The sequence below is a fragment of the Lissotriton vulgaris genome, chromosome 9, assembly GCF_964263255.1.
Source record: "Lissotriton vulgaris chromosome 9, aLisVul1.2, whole genome shotgun sequence".
NCBI lineage: Eukaryota > Metazoa > Chordata > Amphibia > Caudata > Salamandridae > Lissotriton > Lissotriton vulgaris.
Window position 1 is genome coordinate 569921360 of NC_141697.1, and position 19330 is coordinate 569940689.

Genomic DNA, 19330 nt, shown 5'->3' on the forward strand with positions numbered 1-19330 from the left:
CGCTGCCTCACACACACACACACTGCACTGCCACATAATTACACTGCACTCAATGCAACATATACTACAAATACCGCTCAGTGCCACATAATTACACACCGCATAATTACTCTACTGAATGCACTCCACACAATACCACTCAGTGCCACATAATTATATGCTACATAATTACACTGCACTCAATGTAACATACACTCCAAACAATACGACTCATTGCCACAAAATTACACACAACACAATTACACTCTACTGAATACAACATACACTCCACACAATACCACTCAATGCCACATAATTACCTGCTACATAATTACACTGCACTCAATGCAACATACACTCCAAATACCACTCAGTGCCACATAATTACACGCCACATAATTACACTACACTCAATGCACCATACACTCCAAATAGCACTCAGTGCTACATAATTACACACCACATATTTACACTGCACTCCATGCAACATACACTCCAAATACTACTGAGTGCCACACAATTACACACCACATAATTACACTGCACTCAATGCAACATTCACTCCAAATCCCACTAAGTTCCACATAAGTACACTCTACTGAATGCAACACACACTCCACACAATCCCACTCAGTGCCACATAATATGCTACATAATTACACTGCACTCAATGCAACATACACTCCAAATACCACTCAGTGCCACATAATTACTCTACTGAATACAACATACACATCCCATATCACCACTCGGTGCCACATAATTACACCCCATATAATTACTCTTCTCAATGCAAAGTAAATACACTCCACATAATACCACTCAGTGCCGTATAATTACACACCTCATACTTACACTACTCAATGCAACATAAATACTCTATCTATCGATCGCACTCTCTACTATCTATTGCTTCACCACAGCATCACTCATGGGAAATACAACATCACTAGGCGCTACCACAGCATCACTGAACGCCACAGCATCACTCACCGCCACCACAACATCACTCACCGCCACCACAACATCACTCAGCGCCACCACAGCATCAATCTGTGCAACCATTCAACAACTGGTTCAAATATGTTCTCTCAATGTTTCAAGCTTTATTACAAATGTCACAAAAAGATGTTAATATTTCACTTCTGTTCTTGGATTTTCGTCACAATAAAATACAATTAACATAATCTTCACAATTTTTTTTTTTACAAACGTTTAAGCTATTGCTATTTTAAATTACGATACCTTATTTAAGTATTAATTATTAAAAAATGTAAAAGCCATTGTTATTTGAAATATCAATACTTCTAAGTCACGTAAATACAACACATATTGCATTACAAATGTTATAGGTGTCACATTGCGAAAGTTAAAACTATTGGCATTGTAAATGACAAAGCTATTAAGTTTGCTATTTTCAAAATCAACACATAAATAAAAAATGTGTCATTTACAATACCAATAGCTCAAACTTTCCTAATGCGAGACCTATTGCATTGCAAATGCTTGTTAATAAAGTGGTTATTGTTTTAAACAGTTCCTTCAGCATGATATGTTCAGTAAGGTATTTAGTTTTCTCCCTGTGAATCAGTGATTTGTATTCCAAATTGGCTTTTTTGTAGGTCTTTCTCACTCAGGTTATAAATAAATCTCCACTTACGCTCTAGTCTCCAGGTTGAAGCATTTCGGTCAGGAGATTAGTCCTTACCTGCATTGAGGGCAGTACCAGTCCAAGGACCTCAGCTGCCCTCTTAACCACCATTGCCTAGGATGCCACCTCCTCTGTAGCCACTGTAGGTGGAGAGAGCATGCCAGTATCTGGAAAAGTATCCAGACCACTGGCTTCCCCAAGTTCCCCATACCAGTCCATTGTCTCCTCAGAGACATCCTGGTTCTCTAGAGGGTCTCCAGACTCCTCGCAGTCGTCTCCTGAGCGTAGCACCTCCTCAAAGTGCTCAGGCGACGACTGTGTTCCTTACCTCAACGATGGACGCTAGTTGAGGTGAAGTTGAAGTCCGATGGGTCTTCTTATTCTTATTGTGCCTCTTTCCCCGAGTGTCCAGAGGACCTCGAATGGGAGGAAGGGGCCTGAGAGCTCTGGGAGCGGTCCCGCGACAACCTCTTTTTTGACCCGGACCGTGACCGCCTCGGAGTCTTGCTTACTGGTGTCTACTGCCGGGCCATGAGCAACTTCCTCGCTTGCTCCCTCAAGGTCTTTGGGCCATCGTCCGACAGTCTGAACACGATTTCAAATCATGGCCACGCTCAAGACACCACAGACAAATGCGGTGGGGGTCGGTAACCGACATCATGCGGGGACCAGTCCTGCATGGCTTGAAAACCGGTCTTCCTCGAAGACATCCTGTGCACATGGTCGGATCAAAAATTTCAACAAAAAGTTGAGCTGAAAGAAAAGAACTGACGTCCGCGTGCCTGGGTGGCGCCTATACAGGTACTGCAATGTCATAACCGCCGCTGACGACACGTGGAGGCGAATGGAGCCACCCGATGTCATGCGCAAGGGGTATTTCTCGGCAAAAGTTTCTGGATCCAGCCTGACGCCTGGGAAATTCAAAGGTAAGGAACATGCAGCTAGAGGTCTCTATCAGATAAAGAGAATTTAACAATACCCCCCAGAGCACATTCCTCTTGCAAAATAGGGCTACTATGACTTTCTTAGAAAACATCCCCATAGTTGACAGTTGTAAAGCTGCAACATGGTCTACACCGCACACATTCTCCAAACACTATTGTGTAGATGTGTTAGCGAGACAACACGCTAATGTGGGTCAGGCAGTACTTGGAACACTCTTTCAGACAACAGCTACAGGTTAGCCACTGCTTTAGGAGAATACTGCTGTATAATCTATGCAAAGCATGTGTTCTACAGCTCATTTGCCTCAGATGGATAATGTTACCCAGTAAGCATCTGTTCTTGGCATGTTGCGCTGTAGATTCACATGCGCCTACCCGCCTCTCCAGTTACCGGTACCTGTTGCACATGGGCATTTCGATTCTTTACTTACTAACTCCATTCTCACCCTCTGGGGAAAACAATCTAACAATGGACTTGATGCCCATGCACACCGAAAGGGGGAGTCCCCTACCTCGTGACTGAAAAGACTTCTTTCGAAGAAAAACAACTTGCAAACATCCAGACCTAGCACTAGATGGCAGGAGTATGCAAAGCATGTGAACCTACAGCTCTACATGCAAAGGACAGATGCTGACTGGGTAAGTAACATTATCCTTTTTCAGGATTAGTATCTCTCAAATTGATATAAAAGCAATGTTTCCTCTTCAAAAAAAAAAGTAGCCCGGCTAAGATTTTGTATAGTTAACGCCCAAGATGTATAAAAAAAATTAAGTTCTCTTTTAAAACATTGTTACTAGTCAAAAATATTTTTTTGTATTGCATTAAACAACCACATTGAAGTAGTAGGTGGTGTATGTTTTGTTGGACACATCTAAGCAATGGTATACTTAACAAACTCAGACCATACAAGTATGTGAGGGAATTGGATATTGTTTCTTCTCCTTCAGCCTCCAATGATTTCCCATTTCCATGAGTACTTGGGGTCCAGGCGCTGTCACAAAACCCATAGATGTCTCTACACCACCCCCATCGCGTGTCATCTACAGTAATTTGTGCTTGTAGCATTTAGCCCCCATCATTCAAATCCACCCACATGCCCTCTTGCTGCATACCTTTAGAATTTGTAAAACATAGCCTGCGGTATGCAGAGCTGGAGGCACATAGTCTGATGGAGCCCAGATAACACATATACTCCATACTCCTATTTCTAATGCGATTTTGCTGCGAAAATCTCGTTAGTAGGTTGGGAGTACGGATAGTGCATACAAATACAAGAATCGCTGTTCGTTGTAAGGTTTAGCTATGTAATTTGTTTCCTGTCTTTCAGAACTCCAAACACAGCATGTGGTGGTGGATTTGTGTAGGAAAACTCACATTCAGGCTGTGCTCCGGATTATCAAGGAAAACATCCCTGAGGTGAGTCAGTCAAATTTGAGTTCCTGACATCAAAGTCAGATGTGTTAATATAGCATGCATTCTAATACAGGTGGTTGCCTCCAAGTATTACAATGTACAAAAATACTTTAGTTCCCACCATGCAGAGGGACTTCTATAGCGCTAGAGCTGCAGATTGTACAGCTTAGCATTAGACCGCCACATGGTGTTGGGCTCGGATGATTGCAGGTTGTTGTTGTCTTGGAAGAAGTCTTTGTAGTCTTGAGATAGGTGACTCCTCCTTTGGACAATACTGCGCGTGGGCATCGACTCCATCCTTAGATTGTTTTTTTCCGCCAATGGGTTCGGATGAAAGTTTCTCCTCTCCGGCCAGAAAAAGACTTTTCAGCAACTTTGAAGTGCGAAACTTCCAAAAAATTCAAGAAACTACCTTCGACATCAAAGACGAGGCTTTTAGTCGATATAACTTCCATTCCGGTCATCGAAGTGGGCCGTTAGGCCTATTGACGCCCTGCGGCTTACACCACATGGAAAGAACTCCGTTCAAGAAATGCACGAAATGTCAAGCAAAATTCCCACATAGCGATCACCACGAGGTCTGCAACCTCTGTCTATTGCCGGAACACGACGAGTCGACCTGCACAGCTTGTGCGTCCTTCCGATCGAAGAAAACCATCCCGGATCGGAGGACCCGTCGACACGAGATGAGGAGATCAGCCCCAGCACCGGAGGATATCTTTGACGAAGAGGTTCCCCTCGTTCCCGAAGAAGATTCTTCTGATCTCCAGATCGCATCAGAGGCAGACTATTCAGATGACTCCATTCCATCGGGTCAGCGCGTGAGTACTACTGCCCCTGCACCACATACTCAAGCCCGGCTCCGAAGAAACCAACAAAGCCTTCCAGTGCCTCGACACCGAGTAAAACTCTTCCATTGGCACCGAAACATAAAGACACTTCGAAGCCAAAAGACCCTTCGGTACCGAAGGCAAAAATTGTACCGGCACCGAAACATAAAGAAGCACCGGCTCCTAAGCCGTCCACTTCTACATCTTTGGCGACTAAGACAAAAAAGCCTGATTCTGAGGTGCCCAAATCCTCGAACATGCCTATAAAGCCGAAAATAACACCTCGGCACCGAAAATTATGCCACGGGACGTTACACCACCTCCCAATGCTAAAGAAAGACAACAACCTCTGCCGTAGCTGAAAAAATCTAAGCCCAGGAAGGTTGTAGAAGAGGAGGAACTTTTTACACCAGATCCTCAACAAAAGATCTATATAGACCCAAGGACAGGACGTGTGGGTACTACACCTTGAAAGAAGAGACCAGCAGATACACTACCCACACCTGTGGTGCCTGCAAAGGACTGTGCAACATCTCCTATGCACCCTTCCTCTCCTACACCTCTTCTTCCTCCTTCTCCTGTACCTCCTCACATATCACCTCGCATATCTCCTGCACATTCTCCATTGTCATCACATTCCTCACAACAACAAGCATTGGAAATGCAATAGGTCTCGCAGCATTAGAGTTAGTGCTTTTAGAATTGTTTATGGGTTTTTTTGTAAATCTTTAGCATTTTTGTTTCCTGTAGCCAATGCTAAAGAATTAAAAAAAAAAAAGCCATAAACATTTCTAAAAGCTCTAACTCAAATGCTCCGAGACCTATTGCACTGTGTGAGGGTGAGGGGTTGAGGGTGAGTGAGGGTGAGTGAGGGTGAGTGAGGGTGAGAGTGGGTGAGGGTGAGGGTGAATGAGGGTGAGGGTGAGTGAGGGTGAGGGTGAGTGAGGGTGAGGGGTTGATGTTGAGGGTGAGGGTGAGTGAGGGTGAGTGAGGGTGAGTGAGGGTGAGTGAGGGTGAGTGAGGGTGAGTGAGGGTGAGTGAGGGTGAGTGAGAGTGAGGGTGAGTGAGAGTGAGGGTGAGTGAGAGTGAGGGTGAGTGAGGGTGAGGGTGAGTGAGGGTGAGAGTGGGTGAGGGTGAGTGAGGGTGAGTGAGGGTGAGGGGTTGATGTTGAGGGGTTGAGGGTGAGTGAGGGTGAGTGAGGGGTTGAGGGTGAGTGAGGGGTTGAGGGTGAGTGAGGGTGAGGGTGAGTTAGGGTGAGGGGTTGAGGGTGAGTGAGGGTGAGGGTGGGGGGTTGAGGGTGAGTGAGGATGAGTGAGGGTGAGTGAGGGGTTGAGGGTGAGGGGGTGAGTGAGTGAGGGTGAGTGAGGGGTTGAGGGTGAGGGGGTGAGTGAGTGAGGGTGAGTGAGGGTGAGTGAGTGAGGGTGAGTGAGTGAGGGTGAGTGAGTGAGGGTGAGTGAGTGAGGGTGAGTGAGTGAGGGTGAGTGAGGGTGAGTGAGGGTGAGTGAGTGAGGGTGAGGGTGAGTGAGGGTGAGTGAGGGTGAGGGGTTGAGGGTGAGGGGTTGAGGGTGAGGGGTTGAGGGTGGGTGAGGGTGAGTGAGGGTGAGGGTGAGTGAGGTTTTTTTTTTTTTTTTAAAGGCACAAGCAGGCTCTTTGGAGCAAGTATACTGCATTCCTCTTTCCTATAAACGCTCACACTTTGAAGTTAGCCTAGAGCAAAATAAAAAGGTTCCCATGTAAACACAGCTTGACATTTTACCTCGGTCTTTGAAAACCTAAAAAAACGAAAGTAAAAAACTTAAAAGCGGACTGTTATTCACTGCAAATCGGAATGCCTTTTCTTCCTCAAGTCTAAATCCTTTCAGTCACCAACAATAAATACAACTTTAAAGCTCAAAAGTAACTGTTACACAAGGTCAGGGGAGGGGCGAAGGAAGGCGCCATCGAGGGTAAAAACATAGCCTGCACGAAACATTCGCCTCTTCTTGCATGGGAGTTTTTTTTTTTTTTTTTGCTCCAACGCGCAATCCTTTCCCAGCATTTATGGGGAGTTACAAAGGCACATCTGTGTACGTTGGAGGGCCAGCCTGACGTGTTTTCTGCTCTAGCAGCAGCTGCGGTTTCTGAGGAAACGAGGCTGATTTTGGAGTCAGGCTGGGAGCTTTTTTTCCCCTCCTTTCTCCAAGAGCCTACGTGCGGGGGAGGGGAGCGGAGGGAAGGGAGCGAGCGAGCGAGCAAGCTGCATTAAAAAAACTCCACGGCTTCTCAGAAAGGGGAGGGCGGAGAGAGAGAACAGGAGCAGCCTGCTGGGAATTTGCCTCGCGCTTTTCTTTCTCAACGGTTCTTGCGCTGTGTTGCAATCTTTGCTTTAAAAAAACATCCATTGTGGAACCGGTTGATTTATACATGTTCGGCTCGTCTTAGGTTCGCAGATAATGAGAGAAACGACCATTCAAATCAGAAAGAAAAGAGACCCCGCTGGCTCAGATGTATCTAACTACCACCAATGTTCTTTTACCTTTTTTTTTTTAAATAACATGCTTTTCCAAAAACAAGACGCAAAAACATCCTTCCCATAAAAGGAGCACCGATTTCTATTGGAAGATATCTGGATTATATGCACACTTGGGTTAAACAACAAGCCTTTCACCGTAACACGGCGGGCAGGGGAGGGGGCGGAGAGGGGAGAGGTGCGACACGGCAGGCAGGCAGGGGAGGAGAGTAGGAGGAGGAGGGGGGAGGAGAGTAGGGGAGGCACGGCCTAGCGGCAGGCAGGCAGGGGAGGAGAGGAGGAGGGGGGAGGAGAGTAGGGGAGGCACGGCACGGCCTAGCGGCCGTGCAATCAAGTAGTGAGGGGGCGGAGCTGGGGGAGGCTGTGAGAGAGAGTAGGCAAGGCAGGCGGCTGGGGGCATGTGCACGCGCATTTAAGCTCAATGCGCATGCGCATTGAGCTTAAATTTCTCGTGCACTGCAAGGAATCGCCACGATTCCTTGCAGTGTGGATAAAGAGCGGATAAGTGCCAATACTCTCGCCTTGCTCGATGCGCATGCGCATCGACAGGCGAGACCTAAAAAACAACAAGGGCACCCAGCGAGTCAGCATAGGACCTCGGAACATATTTTTTAAGCAACAGTGGTCCCATGCATTAATAAGTAAAGGAAAGCCAATAAATATAGACACAGTGGAACTATATTGAGTATTGTGATTTATCCAGCCGGACAGGGATCACTAATTTTTACTTGTAAAAAGGTTTCAACAAGGAATTGCCTTACATTCAAGAAAGTGGGACACAAGCCTGTGCCCAAACGTTTACAAATTGGCAAAGTAAAGGAAATAGAAAAGGCAAAAAGGAAGAGTTCTTTAGGCAAGGGTAAGAGATTTCTGAGAATTGGTAAGTGACAGAAATTCAATGACACCATTACAAGTATAGCACAATCGTTATACATTTCAATCTGGTGTCTAAACAAGTCGACGGCGTTTCGATCCCTGAACAACAATACATGGGATCATCATCAGGACAATCATTAAAGCCTAAAGAGTTTTACAAAGTAGCCTGTAGCATGAACAAGAAGAACATTGTCAGAGGGCTCAATTAATTCCCAAGTGTGTAGTAACGATGGCTTACTGTACAGAATTGTACCCACAGGGGAGGCATACCCTTAAGGTCATGTACATAAAGTATACTAGGTATAGGGAAGGTAACCGGTGGTATAATCGTGGTATCCCCAGGGTTTCAAGATGGGTGTGGAACGTCAATATGTGGCGTCCGTGTTCAGTTAAGTTCAGATCCTAATCCCGCAATTCGTAGGGAAACAATGACGGCGCCGGTATTAAGGCGCGTAACCAATGGCCAGTACGGCGGGGTTCACAAAGTCAATACCCGGAAACCAATGGAGACGGCGCCAACAATAGGGCGCGTGTACACAAACTAAAAAATGAAGGCTTCGTGTAAGGACCCTGGAGTGGACAACATTCCTCACAGCAAAATGATGATGAATATAATTTAGAGGGAAGGGAGGACAAGGAAGAGCCTAGCTCATCACATAGATGAGGATATATGGGCTTATTCAAACCCAAAAGATGTACCTATATATGACCCACAGGGTATGCCTGACATTCCAGAACCCCACTCATACCCATCAAAGCCTTCCCCTCCAGAAGACCCAATTAGTTTTAGTCATCTGTTAAATAGAGCTGCCGTTTACCACGGAGTCCCTATGCATTCAGATGAGATTGAAGAGGATTTTCTGCTAGATACCTTTGAGCACTCTCAGCGGACTGCTCAAATTCTTCCAATGATTAAGGGAGTAATCAAGCATGCTCCAGAAGTATTTAAAGACCCTGTATGCACAAGAATATTAAACCCTAGAATTGAAAAGAAATATAGACCAGCACCCACAGACCCAGTCTATATTAAAGGACACCTACCACTAGATTCATTAGTTGTGTCCAATGCGAGAAAGAGGGTGAATTCTCAGACCTCTGGAGATGCGCCCCCACCTGTTAAAGAATCAAAGGTCATTGATGCATCAGGGAAAAGAGTAGCTGCACAAGCTGCAAACATGTGGCGTATAGCCAATACACAAGCCCTACTTTCTCGTTATGATAGGGCTGATTATGATCAATTAGAAAAACTACTTGAACATCTGCCAGATCAGTACAAAGATCAAGCAACTGACCTGATACAAGAAGGAAAGTTAATATCCAATGCTTCAATAAAATGTGCACTAGATGCCGCTGACCGCATCTAGAGCCGTAAATACCAGTGTCCTACTTAAGAGACATGCGTGGCTACGCATTTCAGGATTTAAACAAGAAGTGCAAACTACAATTTTAAACCAGTCCTTTAATCAAAACCAATTATTTGGTCCTGAAGTCGACACCATACTGGAAAAAATTAAGAAAGACACCAACACTGCCAAGTCTATGGGAGCTTTACATTCTACACTAAATAGAGGCTCCTTTCGTCGCTCCTCCTACAGAGGAGGCTCCAAACAGACTGGAGCAGACACTACGACATCTTTCAAGTCACACACATCCTCCAACAAGGGATACTTTATAGGAGAATATAGGGGTAACAATAACAAGGAAGAGGTCACAGTAATAACAACAATCGATATTCTTCCACCACCAAACAATGACTTCCCTCTGCTCCCCCCACAGCATACCACTCCTGTAGGGGGCAGATTAACACAGTTCCTGCCTGTCTGGAACTCCATTACAACAGACAAGTGGGTAAGACAGATTATCCAACATGGCTACTGCCTAGAACTTAGAGCAATCCCTCAATATACCTCTGAGACAGCGTCCAATGTCTACAGACCATCTGACTCTGCTTCGACAAGAAGTGTTATCACTTCTACAGAAGGATGCTATTCAAATAGTTTCTTTAGAAGAACAGGGAATGGGGTTTTACTCGCTGTATTTTCTAATTCCCAAAAAAGACGGGACACTGAGGCCAATCCTAGACCTCAGGCCCCTCAACCGTTACATACAATCAGATCATTTTCATATGATCACTCTACAACAAGTGCTTCCACTGCTACAACAGGGCAACTTCCTTACAACACTAGATCTAAAGGACGCCTATTTTCATATCCCCATAAATCCTGCTCACAGGAAGTATCTAAGGTTTGTACTAGAAGGACAACATTATCAGTTCAAAGTACTTCCATTTGGAGTAACAACGGCACCAAGAGTATTTACAAAGTGCCTAGCAGTGGTAGCAGCACATCTCAGAAGACAATAGATACATGTCTTCCCTTATCTGGACGACTGGCTCATAAAGGCAAAATCTTTCAATCCGTGTGCCCAGCACACACATCAAACAATTCAAATATTGCACGACTTAGGGTTTACAATAAACTACACCAAGTCGCACCTGCAGCCTTCGCATGTACATCAGTACCTAGGGGCTACACTAAACACGTCCACAGCCCGAGCGTATCCCAGTCCAGCCAGGATACAGAGCATTCAAGCCTCAGTCGCCAATTTTCAACACCAGCAGTCTTTGCAAGCCAAGGTGTTCATGAGACTAATAGGCATGATGGCATCTTGCATCTTTTTTTTAATTTTTTTTAATTTTTATTTTTATTTTTTGTAAGACCTTTATTGTCCTTTGATAATCATATACTGTCAGGAGCCTACAACCCTGGGGCCGGCTGCAAGGTAGTGAAAAACCAACGGATAGAATTGACCAATGAATGATTTACACAGCCCTTCAGCCGACCACGCTAGGTCCGGCGGCGTAATGCAACATATTAAGTCTTACAGTTTATGATTATTTTGTAGATGACCAACAATAAACAGATAACCATAACTTAGAGACCTGAAATGGAGACCATTACAATTAAGCTGTTATAACATTGCTATCTGTTCGATTTCCGTCCTGTATTTTCTGACTGGGCAATACGGCACATTGCCCTCCCAACATCAGCCTTTACATTGCAGCAAGTATAGTTAGATCATTCATCCGTGTCCATCTCCAGTGTACTCATGTAGTTTGTGAAGTAACCCCAAATGTCCTTGGGCCTGGATTTTGCTGGGAGCTCTTCCTCATATGTTAATAACTTGTCTCTACAGCTGGACATGTCATTCAGCCATCTAGATGTCTTTGGCACTTTCCTACTGTGCCAGCATTGCGCAATATGTCGTTTTGGTAGTAGTAGGGATATCACACAAAATTTGCGCTTGGTGGCTTTAAGTTGCGGTACGATTCCTAGCAGGCATGAACGTATTGTGCATTCTACCTCTACCTTTATCATAGTAGAGAGCCTGTTGGTGATTTCCGCCCAATATTCTTGTACCTTAAGGCAGGACCAGGCCAAGTGTGTGAAATCTGCGCCCTCTCTTCCACATCTCTTACACCTGAGTATTTGTGTTAATGCGCACGTTTGCTGCCATTCTTTATCTGTCAATGAATCTTCTAATACCATGTCCCATCGTGCTTTAGCCTTTTCAGTGGTGTGTGATATTTCAGCCTGTGCTGTGGAGTATAGCCTTGATACTAGGTGCGATAGGTCTTGGGTTGTAATAATCAGTTGTAGTGTGCTTAGACTTTCTGGTTCGTCAGGGAATGTAGGATAAAGTTCTTTCATCGCGCGTTTCAATCTGTAATACGTGAAGCGGAACATGGGCAATTTATTTTGGATATATGTTAGGTTCTCAATGTCTAGAAATGTGCCCTCATGAAACATGTCCCCCATTCTATCTATGCCTGCTCGTTGTAACAGTGACATGCCCACTTTTTCACCTGTTACTGACAACGCTTGATGGTGATGTAATGGCATTGCAGGTGCGTATAACAGGGTTTTATGTGCCAGTTGCCCCAGTTTCCACCAGGCTTTAACTGTGGTGTCTATAGTGTTGATGTCTTGAGCATGAAGGGGCTGCCTGACATGAGACAGGATTGCTGTCAATGGTACTGGTTCTGCGTCTCCCTCCTCGATGGCAGTATGAGTGAGGTACATTATCTCATGGTACCAATAAACAGCATATTGCGCCTGAGCACATAAATATTATAATAGGAAGTCCGGCACCCCGAACCCTCCACGGATATATGGAAGAGTTAGTGTTTGTAAATCCACGCGGGCCTGTTTGCCTGCCCATATGAGATTCAGTACAAGCGATTTTATGCGGCGGAAAACCTCTCCAGGGGGTGTGATAGGGATGCTATTAAAAAGGTACAACAGTTTAGGTAATACATTCATTTTTACGATCGCTATGCGATCTGCCGAAGATAATGGCAGTTGTATCCAACGTTGCACCTTGTCTTCCAATTTGGAGATTGCTGATCCATAGTTCGATCTTATAACCACCTCAGGGTCTCTATGGTACATCACACCCAGATATCGTATGGGATCTTGCTGCCATTCTAGTGGATACTCAGTGTCAAAGGGAGTTGTCGTATCCGTAAGAGGGATAATGTAGGATTTGGACCAGTTTATGGCTAATCCCGAGTGACCTCCAAATCTGATGTACTCTCTTAGCAGCCTATTTAGATGCGTGTTAGGATCGCGAACGTATAACATATAGTCTGCGTGCAGCGAAATATGGAGCGGTCTGGACTTGAGCCGATGATTTGTAGTTTTGTCTTATCAGGCAGGCCAATGGTTCTAGTGCCAGCGCGAAAAGCAAGGGCGAAAGAGGGCATCCCTGCCTTGTACCTCGCTCTATATTAAAGATGTCGATACGTAACCATTCACACGAACTCGGGCGCACGGTTTGGTGTATATCAACGACACCCATTGTACGAAGCGTTTGGGGAAACCCATTCTGTTCGGGTCTTTGGAGGGTTTTAAAAGGGCGATTATCACAGCCTCTCGGAGTGTGGGGGGTAACTCTGCCTGTTCGAAAGACGCACCGTACATTTCTACCATGTAGGGCGCAAGGACTTCCGCGTATTGTTTATAAAATTCATTTGTGTACCCGTCGGGGCCAGGTGCCTTCCCGTTTGAAAGTGATTTATCACTTCAGTCACCTCCTCTACCTTAATAGGCAGTGCCAAATATTCTCTCTGGCCATCCGACATCCAACCTATTGCCACATCATCCAGATATCTGAGGATCTCCGCCGACTCTATTGGTTGTGATTTGTATAGTGTCTTATACGTGTCAACAAAACTGTTCAGAATGTCTGTGGCCTGTGTCTGTGGTGTACCATCCCCTGACTTGATGCCCAGTATAGCTGTGTATCCCTTGCCTTCGCATATTTTGTTCGCAAGTACGCCACCAGGTCTACCCCCCCCCCCTCACCGAAAGATCTGGCCGTATGTTTCCGATCTAGGTATTTTATTTCATCTTCAACATGTGTTTGATGCTCTGTGTGCATTTGACGCAGTCCCCCCAGTAGTGTGACATCCTGAGTGGACTCAAAGGCCACTTCCAGCTCTTTCATGCGCGTTTCACAGCGCTTTATCTGCTGTCTAATGTCCTTCAATATGCCTATTGTAGCACTTATGCACAAGCCTCTTATCGTGGCCTTAAAGGCCTCCCACAACAGGCTTGGGTCCTCGACCACTGGTGCATTTATCAGAAAATATTCCTTAATCGCTGTATTGATGGTGTCAGCGTAGACAGTGTCAGTTAGAGCACGGGAATTGAACCTCCAGTGGAATGGGGGCGGTGTGTAGTTTGGTATCGTGAGTTTTAGCAATACAGGGTTATGATCGGACAGTGTTCTTGGTAGGACGCACAGATCCAGTGTCCACAATGTAATGCTATCTGTGCCTAGCCAGTAGTCCAGACGTGACCAACTGTTGTGGATCGCTTAAATGTGAGTGGCCCCCGGTGTATGAATGTGTCTGTGCCTCCAGATATCTGTTAACGACAGGTCCGTGAGCATATGATCTAATTTCGCCCTTGCCTGCTTGTGCTGCTCTGAGGAGTGTAGGGAACGGTCCACACCATCCACCATAGTCACGTTCCAGTCTCCCCCACATATGATGTGTGTGTTTGTGAATGTCTGCAAATGCCCCCAAACGTCTTGAAAAAATTCGGGTGCATCCACATTCGGACCGTACACGTTAAGGAGCATTATTCGTTGCCCACGTAATGTACCGGACACTATAACATATCTCCCATTAGGATCCTTCACCACCCGATGCACCGTGAAGTTCACGCCCTTCCGGATCAGTGTGATCACTCCTCTCGAATAAGAGGAGTACGTAGCAGTGTAAGACGACTCCGCCCAGCGTTTGCCTATATGCTGATGTGTGTTGGGTGCAATGTGTGTCTCCTGCAGAATAGCCACATCTATATCCCATCTGTTTAGATAGGCAAACACCTGTCTTACTTTCTTTGGTTGTGTAAATCCTCTGATATTCCACGTTAGGAAATTTAAATGTGTTCTGCCTGTATTTCTACTTTCCTGAGTCATTGAGAAGGCTGTACAGCACATGCTAGGAGCAAACAAACAGGATCAGAATCCAAACCCAATACAATGTGTGCTGTCACGCGTGGCCGATTAGCCCTTTGCCATACAATACACAGGATCTTGACATTTTCCAAATTTCTTGGTCTCTCAACATTAACAATATCCCTACCCCCCCCCCCCCTCTCCAGCAACCCAAACCTGCCAAAGCCATATTCCCTTTTGATACATACCCTTCAAACTAGAGAACTTCAGAACATTTCCCATCATAACAGAACTTATGTGGGGGATACCCTTGTGGAGGTCCGCTTGGGGCACAACTCAGCACCCAACTTAATGGATGCGGACGACTCACTTATCGGTCTATTCACTCAAGTGTGTTATGTCTGGCCGCCCTTACCCCACCCACCGCCAACAAGAACTCAAACAAAGTCTGTGAGCAGTGACATCAGTGCCTCCGCAAATCATGACATGCACACCGGAAAGATGTCAGCAGTTCAGGGATTTCCTCACCGTAGCGGTTTTCAACAAGCACTTTAGCTCATGTGTCAAACTGGCAACGAGTTGTAATACGTACAGTTACATGTAACATTTACACATGCAGTAGCGCAATTTTAAGGGTGTTCGTGACAGTCCGGATGCCATAATCTGCGTAGATCAGCGTCCCCAACAATCCATAGACCATGATCTGTCTTTGTGCGCCAATCACCAGGAAGGATAAAGGTATGCCGACTCGCACCCAGAGTGCAGCACATCACAATAAGTGTTCTCCGGAAGGTCTGGTATTAGTGACACAATGACCCTTTGGTCGTTACTGTAAATGTAAGTGAGATTTCAGATCATGTTGTGGGTCAGCATCATGTTCAATTACTTTAAAGCTGCACCAATTCTCCGTACTCAAAGTAATAGGAGGCTTAGTTAGTAGGCATAGTAACTATACAATGGTCGTTGCAGTACATGGTCTACCATACTTATTTGGAAGGCATCACGTTTCATCTGTTAATGTTCCTCACATGACACCGCCCAACCTTACCTCAAGCATGTGATATCTTACCGCATTTCTTATGGGGTCCTCACCAGTACCGCTATTCTGAGTCCCGGTGTTGTTCCTCACGAACATTAGCTTTGTTTTGTTTCAACACTTTTTTTTACAAATTCCTGTGCCGCTTTAGGAGACAACAGCACTGCCTTGTTTTCCCATGATACTCGCAATCTGGCCGGGTACAGCATGGAATAACTGATGTTAAGATCCCTAAGTTTGGCCTTCACGGATGCAAATTCCTTCCTTGCTTGCTGTACCGCCACAGTGTGATCCGGGTAAAATTCTAAAGTATTTCCCTGGTGGGTGACCGTTCCTTTCTCGCGTGCAAGTCTCAAGATGGTATCTCTGTCGCAATAGTTCAGTATTCTTGCGACTATTGGCCTAGGCGCAGCTCCAGGTGGTGGACGAGGCGCAAGGGACCTGTGCACACGTTCCACAATAAAGATTGGCGAGAACTCTTCTTCTCCGAACAGGTCCTTGCATAGCTTCTCTACGTATACTTCCATTCGCCCGGTGTTTGTCGTCTCTGGAAGGCCTGTGATGCGCACATTATTGCGCCTTGAACGCGCTTCCAACTCCTCCTCCTTCGCTTTTATCACCTCCAGGACAGGTTCCATGCCGGCGCATTTGGTGGTTGTTATGCGCGATTCATCCTCTACAGCAGAAATGCGAGTTTCGGCCGTGTCTTGCCTCTCGCCATGTTTTTCCTGTTTTGCAGCCATGCCGTCCATCCTGCATGTTGAGTTATCCAGCTTGCCGTTAATGTCCTGTATATTCGCCTGGATAGATAGAAATATCTTTTCCATGTTGCTGCCGGGCACTGGGTCTGCTAGTCCATCACTTTCCGCCATTTGCTCAGAGGTTTTGGGTGCTTTTTTACTTTCGAAGGATATCTTCTGTTGCTGTTTGTCAGGTTTCACCATCGTTCCTGGCAGTGGCGTTGTCGGCTTCGCAGTTTGGACTGAGGACCTGGTGTTCCTGGCTGATGCCGCCGTTTTGACTCTTGGGTTGGAATATGTGTCTGGAGGCCACGTTTATAGCAGTGGGTCAGGCGCTTCTTCTGCTGTGGACTAGTCACGGCGCCATGTGAGCAGGTGTGTGCTGCATGCCGCACCACTGTTCAACTGAGCCCGGGGGCCCCGTGTGTAACACCCTCCTGGACCCACAATGTATGTTTATTGGCGATCTTTATTCAGCCCCAGCAGTTAAGGAGGATCCCCCGTAGTGTGAAGCAGTGCCTGGTCCGACGCCGCAGTGACACCCCGCCTCCGAACCTCAGTAGTTGGTGCACGTTTCCCTTTTCTTAGCCATAGCGCATGGATAGCCCCAGCACTTGGGAGTCGTGGTTGTATCGACAGACTCGGCATACAGTTTCGCGCCGTTTTGCCACCTCAGCGTCAGAATCAGCAACACCGGTTGGGTTACGATGTCTCCCTTGCTTGAGCAAAGCCGTTACCCTCAATGCATAGTTCAGGCCCAGGCGAGGTATGCGCAGCATTAATGACTTTTCCCCGCAGTTGGTGGCAGCTAAAATGGATATTTACACTTGCCGATCTCCGGCTACTTGGGCGCCGCCATTTCGTCCCAACATATACCCGGGTGCATAGAGGACATTGCGGTTCCCACACCTTAGGATGTGTTTAGCTGGCGGAATAGCGGGCATTGAGGGAGGTACAGACCATGAAGTTTTCGGGTTCCGGCGGAGCTGCGGATTACACAGCCATTCCGCTGTGCGCCCCCTAGCGCCTCCCCGGCATCTTGCATCTTCATAGTACCACACGCAAGACTGCAGATGCGTCGCTTACAAGAGTGCCTAGCACAACAATAGAACCAAGCTCAAGGTCAACTAAAAGACCTGGTGTTGGTAGACAGCCGCACATATCGCTCTCTGCAATGGTGGAACACCAAGAACCTGACAAAAGGGCGGCCGTTCCTCGAGCCTGTTCCACAAGTAGTGCTTACAACAGACGCATTCCTCACAGGGTGGGGAGCCCATCTCTTACATCACACAACTCAAGGCCAATGGACCATTCAACAGAAACGGTTCCATATCAACCACCTAGAGCTGCTAGCAATATTCCTAGCACTCAAGACCTTTCAACTTCAGGTACAAAACAAAGCTGTCCTAGTCCAGACGGACAATATGACAGCCATGTATTACATACAAAAACAGGGGGGGGGGGACACACTCTCTGCAACTGTCCCAACTTGCACAGAACATTTGGAGATGGGCCGTTGCTCAAAACATACATCTGCTAGCAGAACACCTTCCGGCAGCCACAACAGATTCACGAATGGGAACTACATCCACAAGTTCTTCAGCCATTCTTCCAAAGGTGGGGGCATCCACACATAGATCTGTTTGCCACCCATGAAAACGCAAAATGCCCAGCCTTCGCCGCCAGGTTCCCACACCCACGGTCCGAGGGCAATGCGATATGGATGAACTGGTCAGGCAGATTTGCGTACGCTTTTCCGCCTCTCCCACTCATTCCATCAGTAGTGCGCAAGCTCAGACAACAGTCTCTCACACTGATCCTGGTGGCTCCAACATGGGCACGCCAACCATGGTTCACCACACTACTAGAGCTTTCTCTAGCTCGGCATCAAAAGTTACGCCTCAGACAATCCCTGCTCACCCAGAACCATGGAGAAGTCAGACACTTAGATCAAAATTAACTGAATTTGGCGATCTGGCTCCTGAAATCTTAGAGTTTGGTTAGCTAAACCTACCACCAGACTGTATGAACATCATTAAGGAGGCTAGAAAACCCACTACCAGAGCGTGTTATGCCGCTAAATGGAAAAGATTTGCAATTTATTGCAAAAATATTCACACTGATCCCCTGGATGCATCCATCCAGAATATCATCTGTTACCTTTTACATCTACAAAGGTCTAACTTGGCTTATTCTTCCATACGCCTGCACCTTGCAGCAATTGCAGCATACCTACAGAACAGACATCTGTCTCTCTTTAGAGTACCAGCAATCAAAGCATTCATGGAGGGATTAAAAAGAATAATCCCACCAAGGTTACCACCTTCTCCTGTGTGGAACCTAAATCTTGTACTAACAAGGCTCATGGGACCCCCGTTCGAGCCTTTACATAAATGTGAACTGCAATTCCGAACATGGAAAACAGCTTTCCTTGTTGCCATTACCTCTCTTAGGAGGGTAAGTGAAATACAAGCTTTCACAATACAACAACCATTTTTTCAAATACATCCTAACAAAGTGGTTCTAAGATCCAATCCAAAATTTCTTCCAAAGGTCATCCCCTATTTTCACCTAAATCAATCCGTAGAGTTACCTGTGTTTTTTCAAAATCCAGACATTGTGGCAGGAAGAGCATTACACACATTAGATGTTAAAGAGATCTTTTATACTACACAGATGGAACTAAATCCTTTAGGAAGACAAAAGAACTGTTTGTAGCTTTCTCTCCTCATAAAGGCAACCCCATCTCCAAAGGTGGGATTGCGAGGTGGATTGTAAAGTGTATACAAATATGCTATGTTAAAGCTAAATGTACATTAACAGTTCCTCCTAGAGCGCATTCCACTCACAAACTAGGAGCCTCTATGGCATTCTTAGGAAACA

The 19330-nt window shown here is 46.0% G+C and overlaps 1 protein-coding gene across 1 annotated transcript in view; it reads left to right on the forward strand.

Annotated features, from left to right (window-relative positions):
* NXF1 (nuclear RNA export factor 1) overlaps window positions 1-19330 on the forward strand; it is a 466191-nt gene that overhangs the window by 229036 nt on the left and 217825 nt on the right. Inside the window, exon 8 of the mRNA XM_086938121.1 lies at window positions 3903-3991. Coding sequence (XP_086794247.1) covers window positions 3903-3991 — 89 coding nt within the window. The remainder of the gene's footprint in view (window positions 1-3902; window positions 3992-19330) is intronic.